Consider the following 26,758-nt stretch of genomic DNA (forward strand, 5'->3'; position numbering starts at 1 on the left):
CTACAGCTTAATTCCCAGGTTGGCATGCTCCCAGTTGAGGAAATCAAAGCAAATCAAGGTTTTAGGACCAGGTTTATATAATGGGGCAGTCTAGCTGACATCATGGGCATATGATTTATAGCAAAGTCCATCAGGATAAATTCCTTTTAAAACTACTACTGGTGATCAACACAGAAGCATTACTGGCCTGATGAAGCTACTGCTATACCAGTTTTCCATTAGATGACAGAGCATTAATGGGACCCCTATATGTATACATAAACATACATGTACACACACCACATATTACCCCAGGGAATGGTACAAGACACCCATAACCAGTGTGGAAGCAAACTGAACATCTTCATGACACTGATAAGGACATGGAAATTGATTCCATGTACAGCCTTTATAGGAAGAACTGAATTTACCCAAACGGTTTTTTTTTTTAAGTCAGCAGTTGGATATACTTTACGATTCCAGTCTGCTGTTTACAAAAACATACAGGGTGTTTGAATAAGATGTGTGTCTAGCATGTCCTAATTGAGGCAAATTGAGAAAACAAATGCAAACCGCCCCTAAAGAAAACTTGCCCTACAGAGAAGTGGGAACCTAAATATACATTGTCCTATTTCAAAGTGGCGTAAATAGATTCACTGACCACGTTGTGCTGGGACTCACAGAAGAGACAAATGTATCCTAATCTAATAAATGGATGAAACAAACAAGTTTACTTTTCTGCAGATCAAAAGCAGAATACAAGAACATCTTATGCAGAGACTGAGAAGAGAATTTAGGCTTAATGAATACTGAACTTAGGGACTCTGAGTGAAGCAACAGACACAACAGAGGTATTCCTTGTTCTGAAAAGATGTTGCTTAATAAGGTAATAGATATTTGGAATCAGTCTAAAGGAAGTTCTCAGCTACCCCAAACAATCAAAATATAAAGGATGGTAATTAACACCATGTAATCTTTTTTTTCTACTGGTAAACCATTCCAGAAAAGTGCTGTGATCAACAAAGTGACACGTCTGTAGTCATACAGGAAGGACCCAGGTGAACCTTTGTTCATCTGGTTGGGAGACCTCTGAGCAGACTATTATTGCAAAATAATTGTCTGTGGTCACAAGAACATCTACCATTACCTATAACAAGACCTGACAGGAGGAAACTGTATTTGTGTCATGGCTATTATTAACACTCAATAATAGCAAAAGGCTATGAAGACTTGACTGTTCTGCCCTACAACCACAGGGAGCAATGAGATTCCTCCCAAATCAGAGAGCAGCAGTCCACACTAATAGCATGGCCTGCACTGAGCAGCAGCTCTCCATAGGCACCTCCTAATCACCCCTCCGCCAACTCTTCACATGACTATAACGAGCTCTCTGACTTCATGCAATCAGGAGGGCGAAGTGTCAGAGCGCATACAGTTTAGATGAATCTATTTTTCAAAGCCAATTCAATATGATGTTTTAGAAAGGCAGCATTCTAAATTTTGCACATCTTCTTACCTCCTTTCCTGCAAGGCAGTTTTTACATGTCCTGGCTCTGCAATCAGAATTTGGGTCCAAATTCCAGCACTACCACTTAATAGCTGTTGGACTTTGGGCCGTTATTAAATCTCCCTAGAACTCAATTTTCTTACCTACAAGAGGTGGATAATGGTAATAACAGTCTTTGTTCGGAAAATTAAGTGAGATAATGTATAGAAGGCTCAATGCATGTGGGTTATTGTTCCTTTAATTCTTAATAAAAAAAATCCAAAGTGTATTTCATTTTCAACAAAGTTATCAGAAATTTTCTTTAGCTGACCCCATGGAATATAATACAGGCTCCTTATCAAATTACCTTGCTCATTAATGAGATGAAGTTATAGGGTAAAGAACTGTACACTCCAGAATAATGTATAAGGACATACACAAAAAATTCCATGCACTTCTGGAGCCTAAAGGAGCTAGTTTCTTAAAGCTATAAAAGCCTACATTTTGACATGCATTCATATAAAAATGCAAGAAAAATTTCTGAGTGGAAAAAAGTCCTATCGTGATTTGAACAACAGAATTCAAAAGGAAAAGTTTGACTCACATCAACATCTTGGTAACATATATGAAAAAAACAAGCATCATACAGAATGCTGTTTCCTTTTTTCACATTATATGCTACATTATTCTTTATCAACAATGAATAAGAATTGGAGAATAGGCCTACAGTGAACATTTAGAATTGGCATTATAGAGAGTGCAGGTTAAGATAATTTATTACAGATTTTGAGATTTGCTTTAGTCTGGTTAGTGAGGCAGAGAAGAAAGATTTGGGGCTCTGATGTAAAGCACATTGGTGTCCCAGGTTTGCTCCTGATGTTGGTTAAGTGCTCAGGCACGTGAATCAGGTCTCAGCTATTTGGGTCCTGGCTTTGTAAATGCAGGTAAGCCTTACACTTCTCATCTGTAAAATGGGTGAATAATTGCTAGCTTACAATGTCTCTAAGAGAGTTAAAGTATGCACTATGTGCTAAGTGACTGAGACACAGAAGGTCTTAAATTCATAGCTGCTACTCTGAGTGAGCTAGGTGATTATAAAACTGAGAGGTAAATAAATGCTCACAGCACCACCACTCTCCACTTTATCCCTGCCGCTAATAAATGACCCAGGAGGTGCCCGATTGGCATTGAAAGACCTTTCCACTGATGCAGAAAATCCAAAACATCATATCCCTGCACAATATCTGGTGATGGGCTAATTTAGACTGACTTTTGTCTACACAGTGAAGTATCGTCTGTTTCTTAAATCTATGGCTGATTGTGTAAGGAACCAAAAGCATCTCTAGTTACCTCACAGACCATGTGGATTCCAGGATGCCCTCTTGTTCCCTGTGTGGACAGGGGTGGTGAGGGGGTGTAAATCATCCCCATGTGACGTGTCAGGCAGCACCATTTGCAGATACTGAGCTAAGGCTAAGGCAGCCTTCTAGATGGGAATCTAAAGAATGGACCCAGCCCTTGAAATAAGGAAAGAAAGAAATCTAGATACATAAAGATGCTCTTGGTGCTGAAGCACCAGGAACTACATTACTGGTTGTTTTTGTTTTTATTTTTTTGATATTTTAGACATTAATTCTTCTATAAACATTCCAAATATAGAAAGGTTAAATAAAAAGCTATCACCCTCTTCTTCAAAATATAAAAAGACAAGCACTCTAGATAGCCATAACTTTCTCCCTTTTTGCCTACTATCTTTAGAATGTGTCATTGATCTCCTAATAGGAATACATATATTTTTCCAAGGATCTCTGATCTCTTTAGGAGAGTATCCAGTGTTAAGTTTGTTTTGTTCTAATGATTGCCAAAATTCTCCCTCCCTGTGCGCCGCTCTAAATCAGGTCTCTGGCTCCAACTTGATGTAATTCATTAGCTTATCAGAGATAAACTTCAACATGTGTCATGTGAAGAATCATGAAAATCTCCAAAAGAAAAAGCCCATATATCCCTTGACAGAATTCCAACAAGGACATCTTGGCAGAGGTGGACTTTCTCTCATTTCGAGGAACATATAAATTATCCTTTCTTCTTTGACCTTACTGGTTTCACCAGAAAACATCCAGTGACAGCCGAAAGCACAGGGCTGGTGTGGTCCCTTCTTCAAGGATACTTGCTCTCTCTGTTTCTTTTGCTCTCAGACTAGTTTTACATCTTGACTTATTCTTTGTTTACTCACTTCCTATATGGAGCAAATACGTTTTGTTTTTGTTTTTGTTTTTCCCGAGACGGAGTCGTGCTCTGTTGCCCAGGCTGGAGTGCGGTGGCGCGATCTCAGCTCACTGCAACCTTCGCCTCCCAGGTTGAAGCAATTCTCCTGCCTCAACCACGAGGTCAGGAGTTCAAGTACAGCCTGGCCAACATAGTGAAATACGTATTTTCTGTAAGGAACCCACGGTTAAGTAGAAGGGTATAAAACATGATTGTATTGTTTACTTTTGAATTTCTTGGAGTAGCTAAGAGCCTTGCATGCAACAGGCACATTTCAACTATTTGTTGAATAAATAAATTTTTTAAAAAAGATAAGTTTTTAAGCCTCAGTTCCAAGAATTTCCCATTTCTTCATAAATAAGTGGAAAGAAAGTCACAGTTTTCTTTCAAAGAACAAGCTGCAATTCTCATCAGTCAGGCCAATCAAAGGAGTGACCACACCTCTGCTAGGGCTAGGGGATCGGCCAATGAACTAGCAATCTCTCAGATGCGTTAAGTAGGAATATGTAAATATACCAATATGTAAACAGTGTGCCACTTGTGAAGTTGGAGCAATTGATTTCAACATTGAAAGCAAAACTTCAAAGAGAAATATGTGTTCCTAAACACAAAACACATCTACATAGAATTGGCTAGCAGGGCTCAGTCCCACAGGGAAATGTCTCTATCAGGTTCCTCCATGACAGGAGCACCACTTCTCAAGTTGTATCACATTTCATTGGGTATCTCTCAATCCCTCACTAAACACTGGTCAGGTTGGAAGACTGCAGCTTGGTGGAGGAAGGTGATGTATTCCTTTCTCCACCACTTGTGCATAATGGGAAGACATCTAGATTTGCCTTCAATCATTGTAAACTTGTTTCCTGTTTCTGGAGACAATCAATGATTGGTAATTCAATTGAAACAGATATTCCTTAAGGAAACTTCTATCCATTATGGGTAAATACGATGGATACATATTTCTCTTCTCTCCCTTCCATTTTTGGTAGGTGTAATGTACCATTCCTCAGGCAATTTTTAAAAAATAGCATGACTCATATGAGAACACAGTTTGTACTTAATAACATGGTAATTACATTTGTGCCTAGTAAGCTAATGGGACTTCATTAACTAAAGCAAGCAAATAAGAACCATTTAGGGTTTCCGTTCATGCTATGTCCAGATGAATCATGCCATTGAGAAGAGGCTTCTTTGATCACACAAGTTTGTATACAATGATTCTGAGTTGGAACTTTGTTTGAACCAATTGTGTCCCCTCTCAGGGAGTATGTAGTTTGTAGGCCATGTACAGGCACAGCTCGGAGAAACCCCACATCTCAAATCTTATCACTTTACTGGAACTTTTCATTTTTTCTGGGCTTTAAAATATAGGCTGCTGGAGTCCCACCCAACTAGACACACACACTTTTACTTTAGAATACCGTTGGAGACACAGTTGTGTATTTCATACATCAAGATACTTAAGCCCAGTTCACTTACACACAGACAGCATGATAAAGATTGCTCCCAGTTGCTCAGACTCAAATAACTGCCACTGTGGTCCACCAGAAATATTGGTGAGGACTTACTTAGCCTGTATCCATCTCAATAACTTTGGAAATGGCATTTTCAAATGTATTTTGCACATACAGAAAATATTACCCATATGGGATGGGGAAAAGAGAGGTAATGTAGAAAGGATAACACTGGATATTTGGTTCTGGGAGCAAGCCAAATCATTTTCTGATATATTTAGGACAAGTCATGCCTACATCACAACATGCCTTCACCACAAGATAAAAGGACTCAAAGGCCAAAAGCCAACAGCAGAGGTGCAAACACTGTGGACCTTTAAGATGCAAAGTGTTGCAGTAACTTCTTGCAGTTGGATCACATCATTAATACCAAACTGACAGGAAGTCACCTCTATTTGTTCACATGTACTCAAACAATCACAGAAGAATTGGACTTTGGAAAGAGATCCAGACAAATACACAGATACACACACACACACACAGAATTACAAACACAAACACATGATAGTGATTACAATCACAGAGAAAAGTAACTCTTGAAAAGATGAACAAGTAGGCATCTCAATAGTATGTTTTCAACAATATTGTCTTGGAGAACACATTATTGAAAAGCTATGCCAGAACTAATAACCCACAAGTTTTTTTAAAATGCCATTGATGATGATTTAGTCATGCTTCATGCAATGTAAAACAGCAGCACAACAGGGTGAAATCACATGGTGAAAATTGAGAAAGTTCATATTAAGAAATATGCCCAAAAATACACTATGATTATAAAAAAAAAAAAGCCATGAGTTTGTCTCAATAAACAATACTAACTCAGCAAATCAAGTGTGATAATCTGGCAATTTAATAGCAGTGTTCTAAAGTCTATACAGAGCACTGCCCAAGGAATAAAATATTCAAAATGTTATCACCAAAATAAATGTAAGGCAAAAATAGAAGTGTAAGGGCTTGGTCTCTGTTTTGTGGATAAAAGGACACGAACTCTGCTCTATAGACCAGAAACTCGACACAGGGAGGAGGAGGTCACTGGGAATGTGGATGTGGCATGTAGACAAAAATGGCACCAGAGTCCAATGGACACCAAGACACAACAGGACAATACAGAAACCGACACAAAGGGCTGGAGAGAAGCGTCCTCCTTTTCAGCTTTAATAGTATTTGTTCCCATTATTAGTGCCATGACTGAAAACAGGAGTGTGCCTTTCCTTTTTTTAGGTTTCCTGCAAAGAAGTTAGTGCGTCATCCAAAAGAACCAACAAATCATACAAGAACAGAAATAGGCTACTTCCAATTTATGCACTCTAGTTGGAGAGGGGTGTATATATATATATATATATATATACACACACACATATATATACACTCATATATATATAATATATATACACTGGACAAGGGAATGAGATTATATATACATATATATAATCTCTCTCTTCTTGAATTCTTGGCAAATGGTTAGTCCTGTGGTTAGGAGTGAAGATAGAGGGTGGAGGTTGGAAGAAAAGTTAACGAAGAGCATACCGCTTTCGGCTTCTGCAAAACGACAAGAAAAGAATTTAAAATCAAACAATTTGATAATAAATTGACTGACACCAGAAGGAAAGAAGGAATAAAACCTTTGTTTCAAATCACTTGAAGGATGCATGTGAAAACAAGGTTTTTCAGCAAAGCATGAAAACAGTATCATGGGGTGAAACCAACAACAAAGGAGGCTGTTAAACACAGGTTAAAGAAGGTGGGAAGGAGAAGCAGGTCCTTGGAATTTTCACACCCAGTCAGTTAGAAAACGTGAGCGGAAAAGAAGTGGGACATTTTTAAATAAAGAAAAAAATGAAAATTATTCTCAGGGAAGATAAAAAAATGTTTATCTTTAACGTGGATATTGTTTGTTAAGTCCTGTGTTTTCTCAGAGGCATGATCCACATTCCCTCAAACACACCTTTTTCCACAAGAACCAATGTGCTTCCACACTGAGACCAAGCCACATTTGAGAATTAAAGCTGGTGACTGCACATAGAAAGCCCAAACAAAGCCAAACAAGTCCTTTTTGCCCTGTTCTGAAAAAGAAAAATACTAAAAACTATATCTATAAACATGGCTTTGTTGAAAACCTCTCAGAATTGTGACTCAAATGAAAGATCTATTGAAGAAAAGTTTCATCTTCAGCTCTGAGTTTGCTTTCTTAGAATGGTGACATTGGGTTCACAATGCACCGTTAACAGCATTTTACTCTTTCTCTCTCCTTGGGATCAAAAGGAAATGAGTTAGAGACAAGTGCTCAAGGTTCAGGGTGCAACGTCCAGCAGTCAGATTATTCCAGAATGGTCAAAAAACACTATTCAGCATCAGCATCACCCACATCATGACATTTTTTTTGAAAAATACACAAAAGTAAATAGAGAACATTGAGGTACACAAAGATTTGCTGACTTGGCAACATGGAGAATATCATTTGCAAAAATCCAGAATACACACAGTTCCCCTACACAGGTACAAGTGAATATTGGCAAAAACATGGGCAAACAGTAATTCCAGAAAATTCTGCCTCATCTGCTGAACAGCAAATAACCAGGACTCTCAGTTTTTACAAACAATATTCTTCACTTTGCCAACATGAAAAAGAAAATATTTATCTATCTACATATTTGTTAACCGCTACAGCCATGTTCTACATAGGGCCACCAAATCTACCATTTTTTCTTCCTTTTGGTTGATTTGGATTTTCAAAATAGCTTAACATTTGATCAGATTGACTTTGTGAGCAATCTGATCTGGTAGTTAAGGTAACAGAAAACATTGGACTGATCTGCTGACAATCCAGTATTTTCTTTTCTTTTGTCTTGTCATAGATACAGGCTGTACATTTGAAAGTCTGGTTGTATTGGGTCATTCACCCAGATAAGGAAAACTTAAATGATGATAACAGGAAACTTCTAGTCTTGCCCTGTACTCTGCTCAGTTATTAAGGTGTTTGTTGGAGGGGATCTGCACTCTACATTTGAGCATCTGTAGGATCAAAAAAAAAAAAATGTACTACAGAAGAATAGACTATGGTATCATTTCAGAAAACAAAAGCTTGAGCATTTCTCAATGAGCTCTGTTTCTTCCAAAACTATTGACAAGAATTAAGGAACAAAAAAAATCATCTCTATTGTATCTGTAATGCATACAGTACTCTATCAGCAAAATTTCTTGTTAGCACGATGCTTCCCTCCTCCAGCGTAAACTCATATATTGACTGGGATGTTATCTATTTCAACCAGACCCAGTCCCTCATCAGTCTGATTTGCACATAATTAAGTGTAAAATAAATAAATAAAGAGAGCTCCTGCCTCTGAGCCCCACTCTCCTGGCTCATTTACATGAAGCTGATATTCTGCCACCTGGATTTTGGTTGCACCGGGAGAAGCACATATGGTACACAATAGGTTGCTTGTAATTTGGCTATCAAGAGAGCTGGTGTCTCCCCTCACAGCTCTATCTCAAGGCTGCTGTAAAGGAGGCCAGAGTCCACCTGCTTTTTTGCTCACCACAGTGAAAAGGGGTTTTAAGGTCTAGTTTAACACTTAGAAGGTGAAAAGTCCAGGTCGGCATGATCAGGTGGAGATATTTGGAGGACTCATCCTTCTCCCCTGGAGAAACACTCTCTTAATGCCCGGCAGGGCTTTGGATGCCAGGCTGGTCTGGCATAAAAGCTGCAGTGTCTGATGGGGCATCCCTCAAAATGTGCTCTAGGGTCAGAGAAGTGTTACATCTGGTTCCATGCAGATAAATAATGCACAAAAAAGCAGAAGTGAACCGACCGTTCTCAGAATGCACTCTCACCACCAAAAGTCAGCTGGCCACTGGGTTGCTGCAAACTTACCGGCTCTCTCGGTTGGCAGACTTGTATTCAATGGCTATCATTAGGAGCTTGAGCTTCACAAAACACAACCTGCAATGAGATGGAGAAGCCTCCCAATCAGTGCTTCTGAATGACCAGAGACACATAACAAACACTATTATGATTTTCCAGTCTCCTAATGCAGTCATTATGTGAGGGGATCCTCATTCCACCAGCTCTGTGCCAAAGGGAGGGGGTGGAAGCAACACCTCCCCATCTTCCCCATTAAACCCGATTTCTTGCAAGTGATAAGGTGCTGAATGCTCAAAGTGCAAATTGCACTCCAGTCTGGCTGTCTAGACACAGAGCCCAAGCAGGGATTTGTGCCTTGGGATTTTCACTGGACCAGATTCATTAGTTACTCAGTCGGGTAGTAAAATGTTAACTACAGGGGGAGGGAAAGATTTGGACCAGCTGGACCTGCTATTTGGATTCCATTTCGGTCTTTTGTACAAATGGCTTATATTGTTGTTCCGAGCAGACCCCTGTGTGCTTGGAATGATGATAATAATACTTCGCCTCTGTGTAAGTGCCCAGCACATGACGATGGCATTGTCACTCCTGGCTCCATCCAAGCTGTCTCACCTCATCTGCCCGATGCTCTCGACTGCAGGGCTGACTGCTTTGAGGCTGGCTTGTTCCTGTTTCCATCACTTCCCTTGTGCGTCCCCAACTCCCAATGCCTTCTCTCTTCCCAACCCATCCTCCCATGCCACATCAACTCTAATCTTCCAACTAGTAGGTCTTCTCCAGCAACTGCTACCCTGTGATTTTCTATGCTCAAAACTCTCCCAGCACCTTGTCTGCAACCAAATCACTGAGCTTTCAGTCAATGTTATACTGGCTATGGTCACTCCCTATTGTTTCATGTGTCTGAACTTTGTCTCCTCAACCAGGGAAACTTCCTTAAGACAGTTGGACTTATTTGGAATTCTCCTTAGCACATAGTGAATAGACCCACCAATACAGAGAAGTTAAACAAATGGTTTCCACTTACTGGGTTTCAGTTCTAAGAAAATAACAAAAGGTGCAGTAAAATATTTATGCTTAAAGATGTTCAGAGTAAGTATTATTTATACAGAGTAGAAAAATTGAAAGCAACCTAAATGTCCAATAATAAGGCAATAAAGTATAGTGCAATATGGTATTAGACAGCATTCCAAATGGCTTTTCAAAGAATATTTCAAGATATAAAATGAACAAATAATATTATATAAAGACATGAACATGTAAATAGAACAAATATATAAAAAGACATGAACATGTAAATAGTACAATACAATTAGTTGAAACTATACACTTACATACTTGTAGAAATGAAAGCTCACATAAACAAAATAATTATATACATAATGTATGACAAGTTTCTACAGTGAGCATTACCGTTTTTGAATAAAAAAACATTGATTAACTGATAGATTGAATAATGAATTGATGCTTGTTTAGCTCCAGCATTGTAAGTGGGATAAGGTGCTGGGTCACAGTGGGGACAGAACCTCCTGATGGTTCAATTTAACCCCCTCAATATCCCTAAGAGGAAGTTACCACCCCTATGATTCAGACTTCTATTGATAGCTCCATTTTACAGGTGATGAAACCAAGGGTCAGAAAGTCCATGTAACTTGCCTAAGGCCTCTGGCTAATACCTGGCAGGAGACACTACCTCTTGACCTCCAGTGAAGCCTATTTTGTATTGGGAGAGACAGAAAATAAGCAAATATACAAGTGAGTAAATAATAAATTTCTAGATGATGACAAGTTCTATCTGAAAATAAAACAACCTAAGAAGCTAAAGAGTAACTCAGAAGGGGTATATCATCTGTGGTGGTTCCGCTGGACCATTCTGAGGATGCAAGGAGCACAACAGCATGATGAAAAGATATGGGGAAAGAGCTTTCTAGGAAGTAGAAACAGCAGGCACAAAGGCCCTGAGGCAGGGAAGAGCTCTGGGTGTTTGAAGATCAGCAATAAATCCAGTAAGACTGCAGCTGAGTGAGCAAAGTCAAGCGTGACAGTGATTAGGTCAGGAAATGAGGTGGAAGCAAGATGGTAAGGTCTTTGCTCTCCAGAGCAAGGAGTCTGCAGCTTATTATAAGTGGAATGGGGGATTTCAGTTGGTTTAAAATAGAAAAGTGACATAACCAGATGTGCTGGATATGGGGATGTGTTGCTTTCAAGGAAAGTGCTGGCGAAGGCCTCATGCTCTCCAGAGAGTGAGACCAAATTGCTCATTCCTACATGTGAGGCTGTGGTCCCCAGCACTGCCTTCAGCAGACAGTCAGATGTCAAAGGACCACTTCTATCCAGGCATATCTGGGATCTCCTGGTGATTTGCAGGTTTTCTGATTCCTGCCAGCACTCTAATGACCTGGGCTTTGTGCTGATTATGCAGCTTGCTGAAACACCAACACACATATCCAACTACAGCTGGAAAATGCCCTCCTTAATTTATGTCCCAAAGAGCACTGCTAACACGAACCCTTTATGGGACTGTTACTTCTGGAGCTTACGTTGTTTAAAAAAAAAAATCAGATAGCTTATGCAATGTTTATTAAACCAAATTACCACCTTAAATAACCACTCTCTAATATAAATAGTAGCTAAATGCCAAAACATCAGGAGAAGGCTGATCTTAACTTGGTATGGATCATGCAAAGGTTAATTTGCTGATATCCTATGAGCAATGACCAGTCCAATTTGGGACTCTGGTAGTTCATAGGATCAAAGATCTTCAATGCTTTTATAAACCTAATCCCACTGGTAAGAAGGGAAGAAACAGTTCATAGTAATGGTGAATTATGTCTTCCTAGCTACTACTGCAGGAAAGTTCATAAAATCTATGTGGTGTTGTACTCATTCCTTAACCTTATAGGGGATGGACCTGCAGATCTAAGTCCTCCTCCAGTTTTAATTCCTTAAATTCAAATCCATACCTAAGATAATTCTACAATGCCTTATAGAAGCCCCTTTTTAAGAAGTCCTTTGACTCAAAACAAGCTGTTGCCCTTTGGCTAAAGGAAAGGAGAGGGTAGGATGATGTGAACAGAGAGAACATAGGCAAGCCACACCACAACACAGATTTGCAGATCAGCCCTTCATAACTGGCCGATCCTGCTCTTCCTATGCAGATGACAAACTGAGGTCCAAACAGGGGAAAGCAATTGGGTCAAGGTCAAATAACTTTTATGTAAAAAGCCGAAAGTGGAAATTGAGTCTTTGAGGCAGTGTGCTGCACAGATGCTTCTCATCAGAACAGAGGAAATGAAGTGGCAGTCACAAGCCCAACAGGCAGACACATTCTGTTTGGTGAGTACAGTGTTTTTTAAAAACTGTAAATAGATGTCAACAAGTGAATTCAAATAAAAACTGGCTTTTCAGCTTTCCTTGAGAAATCAGATATGGCTACATTGGCTCCACATTCCACATGGCTAAAACAGAGTGCAGCTACAAAGCACTTATCCCTCTGGATGAGATGTTTGTTCTCCAAGGTGCCACAGTCCCCACCACTCTCCATTGTCTCAGACCACCTGACTCTTCGTTCTTTGTTGGTAACTGCCTGACTCCTACAGGTATCTAAGTTTTTAATCCCTACTGTAATAGGTATCCTCTGGATATTGGCAAAATACAAATCATGCATAATCAACCATGATTTACACTGGAAACAGAGCTGTGGCTCCCTCTGTGAGTGTTCAAGTCACACTTTTTTGTTAAATCCTGCCACAGATAGTTGGCCAATATCAGGGTCCTGGGCTTAAGGACTCCATCCTGTTGCAGAGATGCAGCCTCTGTTGGAGATGTCCAGTGGGAAAAAGCAGAACAAAGTGAGTAAACAGGGGAGCTGGTGTGGTAATCACTTGTTTAATTATCTTTCCCCTCTAGACTGAGTTTTTCCTGTACAGAATGTATGCTTTGCCTCACTAGCATTTTGCAAAGTTCAAAGAGTAAGCTTCAGTAAAGGTTGGATAAATAAACGCACGTATGAAAGGGGAGAAGAATCTCATGATTGGCTGAAGTGATGGAGAAAAGACAAAGTGGCAAACTAGGAAAGTCTATGCGGAGAAAGCTTGGAAGTGAGTACAGCATCATGAAACAAGCTGCTTCTTAGCTTGTCTTATTTGTTAGAAGCAGACAGATGGGAAAGGAAAGATACAGAAGGAAAAAAAGCAGTGATATGCTCTGGGAATCTAATTTTTGCCTTCAATCCACAATGCCAAGATGCAAGTCCAATTCTAAAATACAACCATTTGTCCTTGGGACCTTCTATAGACCCTCCTATACCCTTACGTACCCCCTACGATCCCAAGAATATATATACTTTCAGTCTACCCAGAACTGATGTTCTCTGGTTAAACATTGACTTGCAACATTCAACACCATTTTTTGGTAAAGAAGAATGGGCATTAGGCATCTAATCCTTATTCTAATTCTGCCTTTACTCAGCCTACAGTGTTTCAATGTATACAGAACTGGTGTGGAATCAGGAAGCAGGATGAGGTGAGGTAAGGGGCAAAAAAGGAAGCAAGAATGCCTTCACAATGTGAAAAATGGGATCAAATCAGCCATAAGCTAGCAATAATTTAATTCTTGCTTTCTAAAATAAAATGCCCCAATATGTCCAAGGCAGGAAGTTGTTGCTGGTTGCAAAAATAATTACAGGGGAATAGAAATGACTTCTTTTTTGAGAAAAAAAATGCCACTTGTCACCAAAGGTCTTAAACCAGCAATCTGCAATAAAAATGTTATAATAACAAGTTAGATTGCTTTCTTGGTAATTATTAAGTAGAGGTCTACCAAATTTGACAACGACATTATACAAAGCCCTTTTTTTTTTTTTACTGCCAACATCATCTGTTAACTACAGTAGTTTCAACCCAGATGTTCCTGAACAAAGGCTCTTAAGAATTAGAGTCCAACTGTTTCTACCTACCCAGAGGGAAATAAATTGTTCTTGCCATTAAATCAGCCCCCTTGACTGGAAAGATTACTTGCTGGTGTGAATTAAACATGGAAACCTGTCATAGAGTTTGCACCTTCAGGAAGAGCATATAAAGAGGAGGTTTGGAGGAGCTCTGTTGAAGAGGACTCACTTGATGAATCAGGTGAGGGAGGACAAAAGAAGCAGCTGTCATCATCCCCCTAAACCCAGCCCCACCCAAAGCACCAATCCCTCTGCAGTGATCCAGAGGGCCCCTGGGAATATCAGGTTGGCACATGCAATTGGAGTAGATGCAGATACAAACACTGCATGTTGGGAAGCCAGGTCTTCTGGATCAATGGGCTACAACGGAAAAGATTCACATTCAGTAGCTTTAATTTAAAATGACAGGTCCTAGAAATCGAAATATCTAGGTAAAGAAACTGAAACATCAGGATTTCCAAGACTCAGCACCAAGAAAATAGAAGTGATTTAAAATGTTCATGGAAATGTTAAGACTCTATTGTTCTATGAAGCTTTGCTAGGAGTAGAGTGTAACAGTTTCAGAATATCTTCACCCTTTCTCCCACTCTCTTATTCTCTCTCTCTCTCTCTCTCTCTCTCACACACACACACACACACCCCATCTCCACTAGCACACCTAAGACACTAGAATTTAATAATAATTATATTACTTGATATAGGCAATAAAGTTTTGCCTAAAGTGTGAACAACTGCATTTTTAGAGAACCTTGCTATTATTATTAATGAGAAACATAAAATGAAAGGAAGAACTGTGTTTGCTACAAGAGCCCAGCATTGAGTCAAAGCCCAAGCATCCACCCCATTTACAACAGAACTGACCCCTCTGTACTCTGGACCCACCACTGCCTCAGTAGCCTGTTATTAAGGATTTTAATAGACTTTAGAGTCACCAGTTTATTCACTAGCACATAGAAGGTCACCTCTTGGGTCGCTGTAGTAGAAATAACCACCAGTACTGTATTCAGATCTGTATTCATATATGTTCAACCCTAATTACAATACTCCCCAAACAAGTGGATGAATAGGGCCAGTTCTATGAGGGGAAAAAAAAAAATTTTTTTAAATGAGATCTAAGCCTCTCCATAAATTCACTTAAGATGCCCATTTTTGCAGCCAGACTAAAGAAATCTATCATATAACAATTGGGTCTGCCTGGTTTCTTTCTGCTCCATGTTCAAATTTGGATGTCTTTCTCTAAAAATTAACGACTTCACAGAACTCAAGTTAAACTAGCTACAGTTTTCATTGGGCAAGAGGCCCAGCTTTTCTCTGGGCGGTCTTAAATTTTGAATTTCCCCAAGCGGCTTCTTTTTAAAGATCTGTCTGCGCAAAACAACACAGGTTGAGAGCATGATTTTCTGAATTTGGGAGGGGAGCACTGAGTGCAGGGAGGTAGAAGAGGGAATGGAGAATCCCCCCTGCACTCTTAAACCAGCACAGTAGCATCCATACTTGCCCCTGGGCTTGGGGACCAAACTCCTGCCCTTCAGCACAGCTGAAGAAGATCTGATCAGAGTTCCCCAAGTTACCCAGGCATTAAATACTCCACATCAAATCTGAATTTTAACTGCTCCATCAGCTGCAGAGGGACAGAGAGAGACACACACCATATTTTAAATACATCTTTTGTCCTAATCCCCTCTGAGCTGTAAAACCAGATACAATTAAGCTTTTATATTTTGCAAATGATGAATGACTGACTAACAGGCTTACTGTGAGATTCAGAACCTAGAACACAAGTGTTCTTGAGGCAGCCCAGCTGCCGAACCTGTGGTTTTCTGCAGCTCCTCCTTGTCCAGCCCCTCCTCTCCACTCTGCCCTCCCTGGGGATAGGGGAGTGCATCCTCACTTTTCCAAGTGCTCACAAAAAAAAAACCTGTTATCAATTCCACCCCCCAAAATCACAAGTCAAAATAAATCTGATGCATCTCCTTCTCTCATCTAAAGAGGAAAGCAATTTGCTCTAACTGGAAAATCTCAGAGACCTAGGTGCTGAGAGAGATCCCTATGGTACTATGTGGTCCAGACTCCACTTAGAACACGCTCTTCCTCCTTTATTCGCCCATCTGAATCCACACTCCCAACAAGGCACAGCTCAAATGTCATCTCTTCCAGGAAGCACCCCCTGGTCTCCCCAGCCTACAGGGAGATGTCCCTATAACTCTAGCATCTGTACTCCAGCTGTGTGCATCTACCAAAGCACTTATCAGTCAGCGCCTATGTCGCTCTGAGGATGCGTACTATTTTCCCTCACCAAACTATAAATTCTGGAGGCAGCCACCCTAGGGAAACTGAATATTTTACTTGGCATTTGTAAGTATTGCTATTGATCTTTTCATGCACATATATTTGATCAAATCTAGCTGCAGGTTTCTCTAGAATTGGCACCAAGCCTGGCACAATGGTGTGCATATCTCAATTCATTAAATATCTGGTTAATTGGTGATTAACCAGTAAGAGAATTTCCTAAAGGTTAAAAGTAAATATAACTTGGATACACATATAGCTCACAATGTGTTTCTTTCTTCCTAAGTGCTTCTATTATATTCAATGAGAAAGATAAATGGTAGAGGAAAAAGGAGAGGAGGGAGGAGGGAGGGGGGGAAAAGACATTAACCAGTACTGACAGATAAATCATAGTACTTCTATTTCAGAGAAGGAAATTGAGGGTAAGCACCTATGATGGTTAATATTGAGTGTCAACTTGATTGGACTGAAGGATGCAAAGTATTGTTCCTGGGTGTATCTGTGAGGGTGCTACCAAAGGAGATTAACATCTGAGTCTGTGGACTAGGAGAATCTCAATCTTGGTGGGCACTATCTAACCAGTTGCCAGCATGGCTGGATAATACAAGCAGAAGAACGTGGAAGGACTAGACTTGCTGAGTCTTCCAGCCTTCGTCTTTCTCCAGTGCTGGATGCTTCCTGCCCTTGAACATCAGACTCCAAGTTCTTCAGCTTTTGGACTCTTGGACTTACACCAGTGCTTTGCCAGGGGCTCTTGGGCCTTCAAGCACAGACTAAAGGCTACACTGAGAATCTCTTGGCTTGAAATATTGATAGAGATAGCTTTTGGGGTGGCAGAACTTTCTGCCCCCACTGCCTCTTTGGCTCCTCTTCCTGTTCTCTTGGGAAACAACCCCAAATTTCACCCCTACAGCCTGCTCCCTTATCTTTTCATAGAATGACTCTCCTAGCTTCCGAGAAAACTCCAAGCTCTCGCAATCCCACTCTGCAAGGGGACATTTTGCCAGCACAGAGAAAAAGCAAATTTATTTCTTTCCATGCTTTAAGATGTTATTGGCTGCATATTGTTTTAGTGCAGCGCATAATTACAGAAACTGCTCTGAAAATCTGTATATTTTATCTGTGCTTTATGATACTCAGACTATTCCCCAATTCTTTTTCTTCTCCATGAACCAGCTTAAAATATATTTTGGCGTCCTTTATGTCATTTTGAAATTGAATAGCCAATTCTTACTGTAATGAAAATACTTACGTGCCAGCCCGGTGATATACAACACTACCCTCTAATTACGGCTGTGCTTTAATTAACCTGAATTGAAGAGTGTTATCATTAAACTGCTGGTAACTTTGAGTTATGGCTTTTCTTTAATTTAAAGTAGAAAACACAGATAATTAAGCCTCCAGATAATCAAATGCTTGAGGAGAGCTTCAATGTTTTGGGATGTTCCTAAATCTCATTAAATGTCCTTCCTTTATTGATCATTCCTACCTCTGCTGTATCACTGTATTAAACGAATAATAGCACTAACTCGTACACATTCTCACTCACATCAGAAGTGGGAGATATATATATCAGAAGCTTTACCTAGCAAATACTAAATTCTCTGACAACAATCTGTCTCCTCCTTGGGACACGTTCTAAATATGAAAATCAATCAAAGGAAATATTCATAGAGCTACTAGTGCCAGCTCTTGAGCTGGCTAAAGGCCAGTGAAGTTCCACGCCACCCAGTGGGTCAGGGTTGGCAAACTCACAGATCCACAGGGCCAGGCCTGAGATTTATGTGCAAATCTGGCCTGCTTTAAGATATCAGGGAGGAGTGACTATATGACTATACTAACCCCTTTGCTACATCAAACTGGAGCCAGTTAGCATTCAGAGGAAATGCAGGTCTTGCATTGTCACATTAGATTCTCTAAAGAAGCCAGAAATCTAGTTTTTATGTGAAATACCACTATTTTGAAATATCAGCAACTAGTTTTTATGAAATTAGACACTATGTTAGGCAACTATGTGAGTTGAACATACCTTGTGAGTATCGCAGTTAGAGCCTATAGTGGGAGCAGTCCTAACCCTGCAAGTTAACACCTGTAAGAAGAACCAACTCAGTTCCCAAGAGCAGAATAAGAGAAGAGTGGGAAAGCAAGAAGGGCTGGGAGAGTTTGGAGATAGCATGCCTGTAAGACACAAACACCAGTCAGGCCAGGGAAACCACACAGCCAAGGAAGGGGGCTTCACGACACCCCTGCAGATGCCCTCACCAGCATGACTCCCTGCAGGCACTAGCACCTCTGCTATGTGCTCAGACCACTACCACATTAGACAGACAAGGCTTCACTTGCTTCCTTTAAAAAGCCTGCTTTCCCACAGGGCTTTCTATCCTAGGCAGTCCAAGCTCCAAGAAAGAGGAGATCCCCTGGGACAGCCTCAGTGTTCCAGAACCCAATGCTTCTGAATGGTTAACTCCTCTTGGTGGCAGAAAGAGAAATCACTCTCAGAGAAAGGCTCACATGGGAGTCACAATAGGGCATCCATTTTCAGAAAATAACTCCTTCCGAATCAATTACCTATTCACTTTTCCAGTCCATTTAGCATTTAAACTTTCGCTTAGAGACAGGGTGAGAAATTTCAGTAAACAGCCAAACCATTTTGGATTGCTTAGGGTCTGGGCCCAGGGACTGACAGAGTGCACCTGCTGTGTTCAGTGACAAGAGGCTCCAGGTAAACAGGAAGCCACCAAATGGTCCGCTTCCCTCCCTCCTGCATACAGAAAGAAAACCGCGATACAGAGGAGGCCAAGGGCACCCAGGACTGTCCTCTCCTTCATGGTAAAGCCTGATCAGTTTTCTTTCGATGTCTTCAGACCTCTCTTTCAGGAAGGTGCTTTGGTTTGTAAGTAGGCAGGAAGTGCAAGCAAATGGTTTTTCTTCCTCAGCCCAATGAGCTCCCAGATCCCCCTGATTCTTCCCAGTGAGAAGCATTCTTGTCAAATCCTTCGTGAAGGTGTCAAGAGATCAGGCTTAATGTTTCACCATTCTCAGGGAATTTGTGTTTTCAGAGGGCACAAAGCCCCCATTCATCTTAAACTCAACATCTGAGATTCTTTTTTTTAATTTTAGAGACATAGTCTCACTGTTGCCCAGGCTGGAGTGCAGTGATGTAATCATAGCTCATTGCAGCCTCAACCTCCTGGGCTCAAGCAATCCTCCTTCCTTGGCCTCTAGAGTAGTTAGGACCATACGTGTGTGCCGCCACATTAGGCTAATTTTCCTTATATTTGTAGAGCTAGAGTCTCACTGTGTTTCCCAGGCTAGTCTTGAATTCCTGGCCTCAAGCTATCCCTCTCCTCAGCTTCCAAAAGTCCTGGGATTGCAGATATGAGGATTCTAAGTGGGGAATCTGAGGCACCGTCATGCCTCATGGCAGATGCCTGGAACTCTTGAGGTCACCCCCCCAGGTGACCTCTATTCTACCTGCAGTGGCCATGGTGGGTGGCTTTGATCCATCCTGCCAAGCCAGTGGAAAGAGAAGTTAAGATTATTATATTATAACATGACAGTTGTCCATGTGGGGGCTCAACGCCTCCTGTACATTTGGTTCCACATTTCCTCAGCAAAGGGTGAAAACACTTCGAATTATTGCATTCTCTTCTAATTAGTGCAGCCTTCTAAGTAGCCTTCTAAGTAGCTTTATTTCAGTAGGTTCTCTGTTGGCTCTATGATTAGACTTGATTGTAAGACAGATTAAAATTCCTTTCATCCAGGGAATGGCAAGATTTGTTTTGCCCTATTAGAATCAGAAAGATAGGGCTTCATGCCACTCTTCATAAATGGGTCTACATCACAGGAGGCATACAGGATAACTGCAGTTCATAAGTTAGCATAAACAATGCATCCAAGTCCAAGACTATCAGGCCTGTTGAGAAAAGTAGGGCCAGTGGAAATCCCCCAGGCAGAGACCATGCAATGACCCACCTTCCTGTTCATCACATGGGGCCAAGCACATGGGACACCCTCGGCAATTGTTGAGTGCTCCAACTGTGCTGAGCAGAGGTGTGAGGCTTTCTTTCAAGAGGCACATTCAATATCCCTGAGAGCCAAAGAGCATCCAGTTAATGGTCACTTACTCACAAACAGTAGGGAAGGACAGACCCACGAAGGCACTGGAGAGATATTCTGTGTACATTTCATTTGAGACTCCTTCCAAGTAGTATTTCTGCCACGTGTCTTCCTCAATCTAAAGGAAAGGAACACATGCGGAGAGTTTAAAATATGATGGTGGTCTATAAAAGGGAAACCTGAGTTATACTCTCAGGCAAACAAATGAATGCACTAATTAGAAGACAGTGACATTTTCAGCAGTCAGGAACACCTCTGCACCCACAAAAAGCCTTTGATGACCTTAAACTCATAAAGTGTGTGCCCTCTGAAACGTCACTTCTTTTTTTAACCTGCATGATTTCTTTCATTTTATTTATTTATTTATTCATTTATTTATTTAGACAGAGTCTTACTGTCACTCAGTCTGGAGTGTAGTGGATCATAGCTCACTGCAGCCTTGGACTCCTGGACTAAGGCAATCCTCCTGCCTCAGCCTCTGGAGTAGCTGGGACCATAGGTGTGCATCACCATTTCTAGCCTTTTTTTTTTTTTTTTTTTTTTAAGAGACAGGGTCTTGTCATGTTGCCCAGGCTTGTCTCGAACTCCTGAGCTCAAGTGATGCTCCTGCCGCTTCTTCCCAAAATCCTGGGATTGCATGTGTGAGCCACTGTACCCAGTTTTAATCTGTATGACTTCTAATGGTGTGGAGACATGGGCACTCACCCACAATATTAGTGGGCAAGGAAATTGATACAACCGTTTTAAATTATCAAATTATTTGTAATTATTATCAAAATTACGAAAGTACATACTCCTTTACACAACAATTCCATTTTAAGTATTCATAGCAAAGAAACAAGAAAACAGAGGTAAAAGAACATACAAGAACATCCTTCTATTCATGAAAAAATGGAAATAACCATAAATGGTATACATACAATGAATACTAAGAAGCAATTAAAAATTATAATGAAAATGTATACCTGTTCATATAGAAATTCTGTAAAAAGGCACATTATAAAATAGTGTGTATAATCTGATTCTATTTTTTTAAATGCCCTAGAGTTATCTGAATGTTTTTAAACTCATAAAAAAGATCTAGAAAGCTTTATATCAAAATACTAACAGTTGTTCCCTTTGAGCGGTAAAAACGATACTTTTTTTTCTCTATAGATTCCTCTCTTGTCTGAAGGCTTTTATAATGAACATGTATATATGATAATGAAACATGTACATATTATAATATTTCTACTTTGCACAAAACGAGATTTGTCTGACCCCACAAGGAATATGACCAAAAGTAAAATGTAGTAGTTTCAGAGAGATCTTGCTCCAAATTTCACTAAAGAATGCATTTTTTTCTAAGTAGTAAAGGTTAGTCGGTTTTCCCAGCAACCCTCTTCACTCTAAACATCTCTGGAAGGATTTTACAATGGAGTCAATCTTTTTTTTTTTTTGAGACAGAGTCTTGCTCTGCCACCCAGGCTGGAGTGCAGTGGTAGGATCTCAGCTCACTGCAATCTCTGTCTCCTGGGTTCAAGAGATTCTTTTGCCTCAGCCTTCTAAGTAGCTGGAATCACAGGTGTGCACCACCATGCCCAACTAATTCTTGTATTTTTGGTAGAGAGAGGGTTTCACTATGTTGATCAAACTGGTCTTGAACTCCTGACCTCACATGATCCAGCCTTGGCCTGCCAAAATGCTGGGATTACAGGCATGTGCATGCCACCTCGGACAGCTTACAATGGAGTCAATCTTTAGAAACTGGTGAATTATAAGGAGAACACTGAGCTTCTTTGGGAGCTTAGGGATCTTGCAGGCCTCCCTGAGGGGAGGAGGGCAAGCTGTGTCTTTGGCTGCAGCCTTTCAGGCTTCCCTTCCAGTGGGGGCTTGGGTAAGAGGAAGATGAGAGGCGCCACCCCACCAACAGGAAGTGACTCTTTAGAACGTCTTGTGCTGTTCTTATATTAAAAGGCATCTTGCCTGCGGCCAGTCAGTTAACTGCGAGAAATGCAACACGTGGATCAGAAGGAGACCTAGAAACAGTGGGAAAAGGACACCCTATCATCTACTTGGTGATGCTCTGGCATACAAAAGCCAGAAAAAAATTAGAAATAAACTGAACACTTTCTGGCTCTGTGCTTTTTGTCTGTTTTTTTTTTGCTCAGTCTGGGTGATTAGATTATGTAGGTTAACCTCATTAGTTTGAGCTGCTTCCAGCCTACTCCCACAGGTTAGGCATTAGCTAGGCAGTGCTGCTGGGTATGAGCTGTGTTTATCTACAAACTGGCCTTCCCTAGAATGGGGTCTTTAAAATAAGTAACTCAACCATTTCTATTGCTAAATGGTATGATTTTAAAATTAACTGCAATGTGTTTAGCTGAGCATGAATTTTTAATTTCTCCAAATCATAATATCTCAATAATTTTTTTTCAAATAAAAGATATGCTTGACTTATAAGCAAAGGTCACTAATTCTAACTAATTTGAAGAAAGCCTAGTCCGCCTTAATAAAAAATGTTGGAATATAGAATATTTGGGGAAGAGTATTAGCATAATTTGTTTTATTAATTAATGGGATACTATACGAGGTATCACTAATTATAAATCTTCATACTAGAGCCTTATGGGCAAATGGTATTCCTGAAGTAAAAGAATCCAGCCTATTCTTTTTACATGTGTTCTTTTATAATGTGTTGTTTATGATTTAATTTAAATACAACAACTGGCGATCAAAAATAATGAAAATATAAAGCTTTATTATTGATCGTTGGTGGTACTCCTCAATTAATATGGTTTTAACAAGGTTCTTTTACTTTTGGTCAGAATTTTCATGCCTTTATGTCTGAATGAAGCTATTCTTTAGACCAAATTTTTTTGTACGTAAATCACTAAACTTTTTAAATAAGATGGAACACCTTCTTTGTAGGATAACAATATTATTCGTGTTTGTTTTGAATTTAGCAAAAATTGTTTTATGGTTTCATTAACATTCACTCAGTAAATATTGATTGTGCATATTTTTCATCTTAAGATCTGTTCTAGTTTCTGATTAAATCAACACTAGTATTTACTTTCCCGTATTTTTCTCTTTGCTGGAGGAAGCACCAGATGTATCTGACCATGTATGATATATCTGGCCACATATGTCTTTTACAGATTTTCCATATCTTTTTTCCTGCAAGTTTGCCTTTGTGGCTAATCTGAAGTGCTTGAGGACTGAAAGTCAAATAACTGAAAAACAGTATAGAATGTTCTAGAAAGCAAAATGCCTCTTCTATATCCTTGTGTTGACCTGCAGATAGTCTCTATACACTAGACCTGGTAGCATAGAATCAACTGAGTAAATGCTGGGGAGTTTAGATCCATTGCCATAGCCATCTGTTTAAGATTTCCACATCTTTAACACTATTTCCATATGGATAGTCAATATGTTTTTGAGGTTTCTGGTCAAGGAATTTCACTTTAAAAAGAGTCTAAAATTGCTAACTGAATTACACTGTCATCTTTTCAAGCAATGTATGTAGTTGGTGGGAATGTAAAGTGACATAGCCCCTGTGGAAAACAGTATGGTGGTTCCTCAAAAAATTAAACACAGAATTACCATAGGATTCATAATTCCACTTCTAGGCATATATCCAAAGGAATTGGAAGAAGGATCTCAAAGAGATATTTGTACACGCATGCTCACAGCAGCATTACTCCTAATATCCAAGAGGTGGAAGAACCCCAAGTGTCCATGGACAGATGACTAGATAATCAAACTGTGGTATATTTACAATGGAATACTATTCAGTCTTAAAAAAGAAGAAAATTCTGACACATGCTACAACATGGATGACCCTTGAAGGCATTATGCTAACTGAAATAACCCAATTACAAAAAGGGCAATGATGTTATGATTTCACTTATATGAGGTACCTAGAGTCCTCAAATGCATAGAAACAGAAAGTAGAATGGTGGCTGCCAGGGTTTGGAGGGAGAGGGAATGGGGAGTCACCGTTTAATGAGACAGAGTGCCAGTTTTGCAAGATAAAGAGTTCTGGAGATGGATGGTAGTGATGGTCACACAACCATGTGAAAGTATCACTGAACTATATGCTTAAAAATGATTAAGATAGTACATTTTATGTGTGTATTTTACCACAACTAAAAGAATTTTTTAAACCCTTATGTATAACATAAGAGCAGGAGAATCAGTAACTATAATTAATACTAGGACCAGTTAATCCTTAAGTCATGCCAGAACAAGGACAGGAATAGGTGGATCACATCAGATGAGACAGGAGTGAGAACCCAGCGTCATGACATCTAGCGCATCACACACTCAGCAACACAACTTCGATCTTCATACCTACTCAAGGGCTGAAATTATAACCTCCTATCAATGTTACTTTTCTAAGTCTCGAGTGTGGTATCTTTGACTTTCTTTGGAAAAGCAAAACCAAAAGTGTACATTTCTCATACAAAGTATTCTTAAGACAGAAAAAAAAATCAGTGTAAAATACATTTAATATAAATCCTTGGCCACACCTGTAATCCCAGCACTTTGGAAGGCTGAGGCAGGAAGTTTGAGGCTAGACGTCTGAGACCAGCCTGGCAACATAGCAAGACCCTGTCTCTACAAAAAAATTAAAAATTTGTTAAGTATGTTAGCACACCCCTGTAGTCTCAGCTACTCAGGAGGCTGAGGCAGCAGGATAGCTTGAGCCCAGGAGTTCAAGGCTACAGTGAGCTATGATTGCACCACTGCACTCTAGCCTAGGCAACAGAGAGATCCTGTCTCTAAAATAAACAGATAAACAAATAAAACCTTGTGTTTAATACCAAGAAAATGAAAGTGAACAAAGAAATCTGGACAAGGCGAAGAGGGTTATTGTCATTATGAATTCCCCTTTTATACATGATAAAACTGAGGCACAGAGAGGTTAAGAAAGCTGCTGACGCTCACAAAGTGAATATGTGGTACAAACAGGATTCAGAGTTCACACTCTTAACCAACCACCACAAAGACAGAGGTGTAGGGAAGTTGTGGTGTTAGGATTTGGGGAGATGGGACGGATTTCCTGTGTACAAATCCCTAAGACAGAAATATCAAAACCAAAGCCCATCAAGGACTCAAAAGCCCAAAGTCTGTAGCCCATGACTTTACGAGACATCTAGCAAGGAGTAACAATCCATTTTGGCTCCAGCTGAAGGGGTAGTTCAAGCCTCCTCTCAGGGCATAAAAGTATGGTTTCTGTTATATAAAATAGAACCTTCCTAGCCTACAACTTCTTTCCTAAAATAGTGCATGCTGTTCCCCACACTTGTGTTGTCAATGTATTTTTAACTGTAATGTGAAGACACACTTCTCAGCAGAAAAATGAAGGAATGGGACCAAAATGACTTAGGGAAAGGTGCCAGAATTAATTTGCCAGCCATTCAGCAATCAGTCAAAGGCAGAGCATTTCCTGAGGCAGCAATTTATCCTTTGGCTGTCACATCAAACCCCAGCTGTTTCAGAAGAGCGCCTAGCAAAGATGAGCAGGTGATGCTCTGTGGGTCCTTATTCATCAAATACACAGGGGATCGTCAGTGAGAACAGGGGATTGAGCCAATGAACTAGCTTGCCTACACCTCTCACTGTCTTATTTATCTACTCTTCATTATCTAATTTTTCAACCAGTCTAGTTGAACCTCCCAAGCAAATGGTTTCACACCAATCCATGGGCAGACAGCTCCCCCATCAAATGTAGCTTCCAACTGGAAACCTCAGCCTTGGCTCCACGGGAAGTCACACCTTCCTGATCCCAGGTTCCGCATGTGTCACTAATGGTGGGTCGGTAATGATGCCTTTTATTTTTTATGCTTCCTTTGATTAGAGTGAAACTGTGTTTCTCTAATGCTAACAGTCCGGTGAATGTGAAAAATTCAGCTCTCCTGGCTGGGGGTATGTTATAGCATCATGATTTCTGTTCCCAGTAAAGAGTCTGAATTACTGTGTTGATTACAACCAAATAATTTTGCAAAAGTCCATCCCTCCCCCTGAAGTCATGTAAATAATTCCAAAGATTGTCATATACCAGTTCTCATTTAATTGAAAACAGGCATACTCTTTTAATGCAAATATACATTATATTATGCACATCAAAAATAAAGAACTAAAAGGAAATTATAAAAACCAATGACCATTATGTTAATAGCTGCAATAAGAAGAGATGAGTCGTAACATATACACACTGACACTGCCCAAAATGGGTAGTAGAAGGTTAGTGTATTCACAATAATTTACCACATTTACTATTTTTAAAAAGTCTATGTAAATTTTCAGTGCAT

General features: G+C 40.0%; 1 protein-coding gene across 22 annotated transcripts in view; it reads right to left on the bottom strand.

Moving 5' to 3' along the window:
* KCNMA1 (potassium calcium-activated channel subfamily M alpha 1) overlaps positions 1-26,758 on the bottom strand; it is a 761,855-nt gene that overhangs the window by 141,078 nt on the left and 594,019 nt on the right. For 21 of the 22 annotated variants that reach the window (XM_064374369.1, XM_064374367.1, XM_064374368.1 and 18 more), the window contains exons 15-16: positions 20,468-20,577; positions 9,116-9,184 (exon numbers count right to left, since the gene is read on the bottom strand). In XM_064374369.1, the coding sequence (XP_064230439.1) occupies positions 9,116-9,184; positions 20,468-20,577 (179 nt within the window). Of the gene's footprint in view, positions 1-6,718; positions 6,784-9,115; positions 9,185-20,467; positions 20,578-26,758 lie in introns of those variants that run through there. The other variant, XM_064374366.1, reaches the window with a different exon arrangement.

This window comes from Aotus nancymaae, unplaced genomic scaffold (genome assembly GCF_030222135.1).
Source record: "Aotus nancymaae isolate 86718 unplaced genomic scaffold, 86718_ANA_hifiasm-v0.15.2.pri h1tg000010l, whole genome shotgun sequence".
Lineage (NCBI taxonomy): Eukaryota > Metazoa > Chordata > Mammalia > Primates > Aotidae > Aotus > Aotus nancymaae.